Source organism: Mizuhopecten yessoensis, unplaced genomic scaffold (genome assembly GCF_002113885.1).
Source record: "Mizuhopecten yessoensis strain PY_sf001 unplaced genomic scaffold, ASM211388v2 scaffold11183, whole genome shotgun sequence".
Classification (NCBI taxonomy): Eukaryota; Metazoa; Mollusca; class Bivalvia; order Pectinida; family Pectinidae; genus Mizuhopecten; species Mizuhopecten yessoensis.
The window spans coordinates 1,236,285-1,243,853 of record NW_018408921.1 but is presented as its reverse complement, the minus strand read 5'-3'; the positions used below and the strand labels follow the sequence as shown (position 1 = coordinate 1,243,853).

The 7,569-nt window shown below is 38.3% G+C and overlaps 1 protein-coding gene across 1 annotated transcript in view; it reads right to left on the bottom strand.

Annotated features, from left to right (window-relative positions):
* The window catches only part of LOC110440475 (sodium- and chloride-dependent betaine transporter-like), a 37,789-nt gene that overhangs the window by 18,083 nt on the left and 12,137 nt on the right, over nucleotides 1–7,569 (bottom strand). Inside the window, exons 11-14 of the mRNA XM_021483580.1 lie at nucleotides 6,874–6,973; nucleotides 6,155–6,255; nucleotides 4,049–4,216; nucleotides 3,356–3,479 (exon numbers count right to left, since the gene is read on the bottom strand). Of these exons, the coding sequence (XP_021339255.1) occupies nucleotides 3,356–3,479; nucleotides 4,049–4,216; nucleotides 6,155–6,255; nucleotides 6,874–6,973 (493 nt within the window). The remainder of the gene's footprint in view (nucleotides 1–3,355; nucleotides 3,480–4,048; nucleotides 4,217–6,154; nucleotides 6,256–6,873; nucleotides 6,974–7,569) is intronic.

The window sequence follows — 7,569 nt, the reverse complement described above, 5'->3', positions numbered from 1 at the left end:
ATACCTGATGTATAGGAGGTGTATACCTGATGTATAGGAGGTGATACCTGATGTATAGGCGGTGTATACCTGATGTATAGGAGGTGATACCTGATGTATAGGCGGTGTATACCTGATGTATAGGAGGTGTATACCTGATGTATAGGAGGTGATACCTGATGTATAGGAGGTGTATACCTGATGTATAGGAGGTGATACCTGATGTATAGGAGGTGATACCTGATGTATAGGAGGTGTATACCTGATGTAAAGGAGGTGTATACCTGATGTATAGGAGGTGTATATCGTATGTTTAGGTGGTGAATCCCTCATATATAGGATATATAGGTAATCTACAAACCCGCTATCCCTCGAGGTATAAACAAACAATAATCGCTTGTTCTCCGTTTTTCCCCTTTTCCAGTGTCATTTGACAAGCTGGTTCACTGATATTGGTCTGCTGACTCACACACTTGCTGCTACTTGTCAGTGAATGAGACTGACAGATACTGTCCGATTTAGTTGACGAAATGTCAGTTTTCAGTGTGTTGTACATTTTTCACCATTTCGTCCTTATTTTAGTTCTTATTTCTCTTATTATCATTTAAGTTTGATAACAAATATTTCACAAGAACATTTATTTACCACATATATACATCTATTTAAAATGACATATCGGGAGATTCTAATCCAAATTACAATTCATTATCAAAGGATGAATCATCGTGTCATTCTTTACAGCTTCAGCATTTTTTTTCATGCTTCAGCTTTCCCGGTATATAATAATCTCTCAGTCGTTGCTAGCACACACACAGTGTCATTTGTCAACGATTGGGTCAGCCCTAATTCTGCCCTCGGCTTTTGCCAGCTAGACAAGGTGTTTATTGTTTTTAAATCGAATCCATAGAGCTAGAACCATGGTCGAATGTTTTTGGCAAACCATACTATCGAGATCTCAATCTTACCAACACTAAAACGAAAATAATATTGTATCCTGGGATGCAGATGGTAACATTGTGTGCAAATATATACGTCACATGAGGCAACATTGAATAGAAACTATTATTACGTTTGTTTAGAATCATGTGCTTGAACTGACAATCATAACCCAGTATTTAAAGTAAACGTCATTACCATGTGAAATGATAACGATCAAGTATTCAATTAAAAGGGTTTATGGCCGATATATAAACTGAACAAAAAAAGAAACGCACAAAGTTCCCCTCTGCAGTACATCTTAGCTGTAAGGAAATAATGGAATATTCGGTCAGGTATTACAGCAAGAACGATCCCCCTTCTCAACAATCTACCCTTAAATCAGTCAAGCGTGACGATGTCATTGTGTGACTTTGTGAGCTTCTTTAGTCCAAATCACGCGGCGTGATCAAGACAGGCCGGAGTTTTTCAAACAAATAATCTCAACGGATACTCTAAGTTCAGCCACATTAATTTTCCACGTTGGCATTTTGATTTCGCCATTGACTGAGATGCCACGCTTAACGCAAATTCAGAAGGGTAGAGCAATTGCGATGTTGATGGATGCGTCTTGGCCCGAATAGGTTTTGGATGCGTCGATGGAGGCGTGTGATGTTCACCGAGTCTAGATTCTGTCTGTATCGCTCAGACGGAAGAAAAAGGGTATATCGCAGACGCGGTGAGCGTTTCGCCGACGCATGCGTGGTTGAACGCGATAGATTCGTTGGGGCTTCTGTAATGGTTTGGGGAGGCATCTCCCATGGAGTAAAATCCCCCTTAGTGGTCCTCGATCAAAACCTCATGTCGTTCGATACAGAGACCAGATCCTCCAACCACATGTCCCTCCACTCCTCAGACGTCATAACCTAATTTTCCAGCAAGACAATGCTCGACCGCATGTTGCCAGAGTCTGTCGTGATTTTCTCACGGCAAACAACGTTCAGCCTCTGGAATGGCCGCCATATAGCCCCGACATGTCTCCCATTGAGCATCTGTGGGATGAGCTGGCGTATTAGAAAACGTCAAAATAAAAAAAACTAACCGCGCCCAGTTGATCGCAGCATTAACACAAGAATGGAACAACATTCCCTTAAGGCGAATTAATGTTTTCATAAATTCAATGCATAGGAGAATCCGTGCAGGGATTCGTGCAAAAGGTGCCCACACCAGGTACTGAAGTGTCATTTTGTTTTTTGCGGGTATCCCACTTTGAGTAACTACTGATGACACGAGTGACGTCACACAGACTTTTCTTCTACAGTATTGTAAAGAGTAGACTTGTCCCTTCATATTGATATAAAATTTTGTACAAATTTCCTACAATATCATAGGCTATTGATTGCATAATTTAATTGTGCGTTTCTTTTTTTGTTCAGTATATATTCGTGATGCCAGGAACGTAAAATAGTGCTAAAATTGATATGTACATGCTGATTAAAATTCGTGATGCCTGTAACGTATACCACCATATATACTGCTTCATTTTATTAGCTCACCGGGTCCGAAGGACCAAGGTGAGGTTATACCATACCGTGGCGTCCGTCGTCCGTCCGTCGTCCGTCCGTCAACAATTTCTTTAAACGACTTCTTCTTCTTAACCACTGATTGGAATTTAACTAAATTTGACTGGAAGCATCACTAGCTGGTGGGGATTAAAAATTGTACAAATGGTGGGGATGACCCCCCAGGAGACTGAGGGGCGGGGCAAAAAGGGGGCAATTTGGCTATATTGCTATAAACTGCTTCTTCTATGCCATGGATTTCGATCATATTTGGTCAGAAGCATTCATGGGAGGCTGGGATTCAAAATTGTACAAATGAAGGGGCTGAACCCCCGGGCTAAGGGATGGGGCCAAAAAAGGTTTATTACTTGGAAATGGTTGAGATCCCCACCATATAACCATATATACAATTGCTGCGTATAAAGAGAAGAATGCACATTTGCTTCCAGGCTGGCCCTAGGGTCTGGCCCCACCATTGGAGACATAGTCCCTGGGCAATAACTTTAAAACGGTTGAGATCTCCACCCAAAAACTATATAAACAAATGCTGTGCATAAAGAGACGAATGCAATCATGATATTATAATAGACACTGGGGTCTGACCGAACCCCTAGGGACCTAGCTTGGAAACAGTTGAGATCCCCACCCTATAACCATATATACAATTGCTGAGTATAAAGAGATGAATGCACATATGCTTCCAGGATTGCCCTGGGGACTATCCCACCCTTGCAGACTTAACTTCTGGGTCATAACTTTGAATCGGTTGAGTATGAGCAGGACGGAACCGATACCTGTTTATTCTACATAATAAGTATTAGGTTGTTAATTGATTATAACGTAAAGGCTGTGTAAAAAAAGTAAATATTTACAGTCAGTATCATTGTATTATCGTGTACCGACTATATTTGTCTTGAACGTTGACCACAGTCCGTCTGTACGATCATACTTTTTGTACACCAATTGGGCGGCCTTGTCACTCGGTTTCCATTCGACATTTGGACGTGACAAATCCGAAAATCTCTGAATTGAAAAAAAATATAATCGTTAGATTAAATTCTCTTTGTACATAACCAAGGGAAACAACTCAAGCAGTTATGAATACCCGTTAAATGGATCTTAATGCATTTCTGGATCCATCAATATTATCATTTAAATTACAAGATTTCGAGACATAGCAACATCTTAGCTGAGCTTTATTCTCCATATTTTATCAAAAGCACAATGCATGATTCTAAAAACATCTATTTTCTAAATGAGTGACGAATTATTTTGACATTATCACATTTAATTAATTTACCTTACTTATCCGGCATTAGGATTTTAATGACGACCAAATAGGAAAATGAAAAGTATGCTCTTTGCGATTTCACGGCATATGATGTAGCTTAACGCCAGTTTTTATGCTAACTGTAATCAACATCATTTTATAAAGATAGAAAAACAAAGTTTAAGTAACATGCAGAGAAACTGAGGATGATCGTCCAAAGAAACTAGAAGAAACAAAATATGCTTCTTAAAAATGTATTTTGCATAAATGTTCAGTTAATCTGATCGCGCCTTGAACAATAGGGCCCTTGTGTATCGTATACCTTTGTAACGGGTCCTTTGGCCTGCAGAATCCCTTTAAGGGCTATGATGGGGATTGGCACCACCGCGAGTAGAGCTATAAATACTCCGATCACCTCGGTATACCGGGGGAAGACATACTCGCTATACCTCGGAGTGTCCAGTGATAACACACTTCCAAGGAAGGCAGCCTGTATAATGTCAAAAGTATCTATTTTTTTTCACTACAAATGTTTATGTGTTGTTAGTCTAAATAAATTATGAGGGATATATAAGGTAACACTGAGAGCTGAACCAGAGAAAACCAAACCAAACTGAGTTATACAAGTAAGAACCATGAAGAAATTGATGGTTTTTTTTTGGCAGAAATTAATGTCACATTTTGTCATACATGTAATGTAAATTTATTAGTTCGAAGATGTGTTCGGAAATTAATAGTTGCAATTTTACACTATGTACTATCAAATAGTATACTGACCGATCGCTTTTCTTTTATTATTATTTATTTGAAAACTAAACACCCATACTGTTTTCAATGTTTCTACTTGACTTTATGACCGTGTTATATGCTTGAAGTGCGTTACGGGAAATAAGTCATGAGGACATAATCTTTACTCGGTACAATGTATCTAGAACAAATCCAAGTAATGTTACGTCCTCCTATCGAGAACCGAGGTAGTGGCTAGTGACAACAAAATACAGTTATAAGCATGATAAAAAATACCGACCTTCATTCACAAAAACATATGCATTTCTCAATGAGATTCTGAGGGTGATCACAAACCTGTCCATATTCATAATTAACTTTTTTTGGATTTCCTGTGTTATAAGTTTGTCCGTTAGCAGTCGAAATCTATCACGCTCGTCATAGATATTCGGGCCAATCTCTTTAATATTGAATGAAATGTAATATTGAATCCTCTTATTCTGGAGAATTATGGATGTTTCTTTCAAAAAAGAGAAAGTTCACGATCAGTATTTTAAAGACTGTTCTTAATCTATTTAGTCAGTTTTTGTCATATGAATTGTTTGTGTTAAATAGCACACTCCAAAAGAAAAAAAGGGTAATTAGTAAGTATGATTTCTACATTCAAGTCCAAGGAGGTTAATGTAATCGATAGGCACTAATAAGAAAAAAAGACATTGCAAAAATGACGTTACAATAGTGAATTACGTCACAATCCCTGGGAAAGTGCGATTGACTATGTATATATAGTACTCACATTTTGCTAAGGATCACATATATTTTGGGGAAAAAAATCAAAATGTTAGAAAGGATATTATATTTTATGTTAGCCTTCCAAATCGTCCGGTGTAGGTGTGTTCATTTAACCATAAAAGCGCTTGCACGCTTTTCCATGTGTACACCCCTTTCAAAAGCTAAGCTAGGCTAAGTTAGAAGTTGTTCTAATTGTTAAAGAAATCAATTTGATGGATAATGTTTGTGTGTTTTTGTTTTAATATGGCACAAAGACGAACCAGACGACGGTTAAATGACGGTGAAAGGAATAGGGGCGTCGGAATGCTGCAAACTAGCATGTCTGAACGTCAGGTTGCAGCAGACCATGGAGTGTCTCAAAGTGTGGTGGCAAGAATGTGGAATCGTTTCCAAACTAACAGAAACCCTTCCAGACGTCATGCTGGAGGTCGTGCTATGACAGATTTGTGCTCATGCATGCATGGCGTCACAGGTTCCAGACTGCCGGATCTAAATCCCATCGAACATTTAGGGGACATGCTGCAGACAGCTCTCTCTGCCAGGATTGTTCAGCCAAGAGCGCTCCAGGAGCTGGGTACAGCTTTGGTAGCTGAGTGGAAGCTATCCCACAAAACCGGATACGCGATCTTATTCGGGGCATGCGCAGACGTTGCGGTGTAATTGATGGTCATTGGCGTCACACTCGATGCTAAAACAGTTTCTATTTATTTAAGATGAGTTTTGTTCAATTTAAGTTTTTTAGTGAATACCTCGTTGTTACCAGTTTTAAGGGTAATCCTTTTCCTGTGGCTTATTTTCCAACTGTAATTACGATTTTTAGAATTTGTGCATGCTGATGAATTAATAGAACGATTAATTGTTCAAAAATAGTCTCAGTATATTTGTAGATTGCTGCTGTGCCTATACTTACAAAGGTAGCTATTGGCGTGACTATACACAATGAAAGACGAATGGCTGTAGGCACTCTTCTACCAGTCATCATTTCTACGTCTCGGCTAAATCGTTCTGCACCTAAACATAAGTGTACAAAACAGAAATTGCAGACATATTATTGGTTTCCTTGTATTGTAATCAAATACAAAACAAAAAGGCCAGCATTATTCATCTTCAGTAAATGTTTTATGAAACCCGCGTCACACTACGTGTTTCAATGTACAGTTAAAGTGATTGTAGTTATGGTCTAATGTTAATATTGATATTGCATGAACTATGTTAACAAATCGTTCTTTTATGTACTTGATTATAGGTGTCACAAAGACTTTCAAAGTATGAATGGTTTCCGAATTAACGCTCAATAGAAATGGTGCCCATTGACAATATGACCTTGACATTGCTAAAGCATAAATGGCTGAGCAACCAGTTGGTAACTAAGCTTTTTATAACTGAATAACGAGCAATGAATACCAAATGAAAAGTTAACAGAATATTTTCTACTTTTTTTCTTCATTGAAACAATGCACTGACATAAACACTTTTTTACATTTATATTGGTAGAATCCCAGTTGACTACACATATATTGTCCAAGATGCGTTACCACTGTGTAATCAACCAGATTTCATAGCATAAATGTTAAAAATATGCATTTCAATCATTACATACATGGCATTATTTATTAAGTTTTAATTTACCGTATATCCAGGCGACAACAATACATTCAAAACAGGAAGTCAGGAAAATGCAGTAAACACCTGAATACCAGTCAACGAGAGCAAATACAAAGATTCCTCCCTGTAGTACAAAAAAAACATTGTGTGAAATACACCGTACTTACTAGTACGATATAAATATCATATCACAGGGCAATTTATATCACATCCTCGATACTTACGCTCACTTTCGCTCTCTGCACCACTGGAATATGTCATAGAAAAATAGAAGGATCGGTGTGTACCAACTTGAGACGAGAAGACTAGTTTGATCCTTTGATAGTCATAACAAGGTTACCGCGAGCGGTATATAATACGCCCGTCACACATTGAATGAGCAGTTGTTTGTATGATTGAAATATAAGTATTTGTGAGTAATTGATATTGAAAGAGAAATCATTCAACATAACTGGTAGATCAATGAGTGCAATTCAACATCATATAACACATGCATCGCATTAATGAAACCAAGGGGAATAACGCCAATAATTACGGTCGGATAATGGCGGTTATCGAACTTTTCCGAGGTTTCATGGTAATCAACCTTGTTGTAAAGTTTGAAGTTAATCCGTTAATAATTACTCGAGATATCGAGCGGACACTGTTTCGGCAAGTCCATAAAGGGGCATAACTCCACAAATTATGGTCGGATAATGGCGGTTATCGAACTTGTCCGAG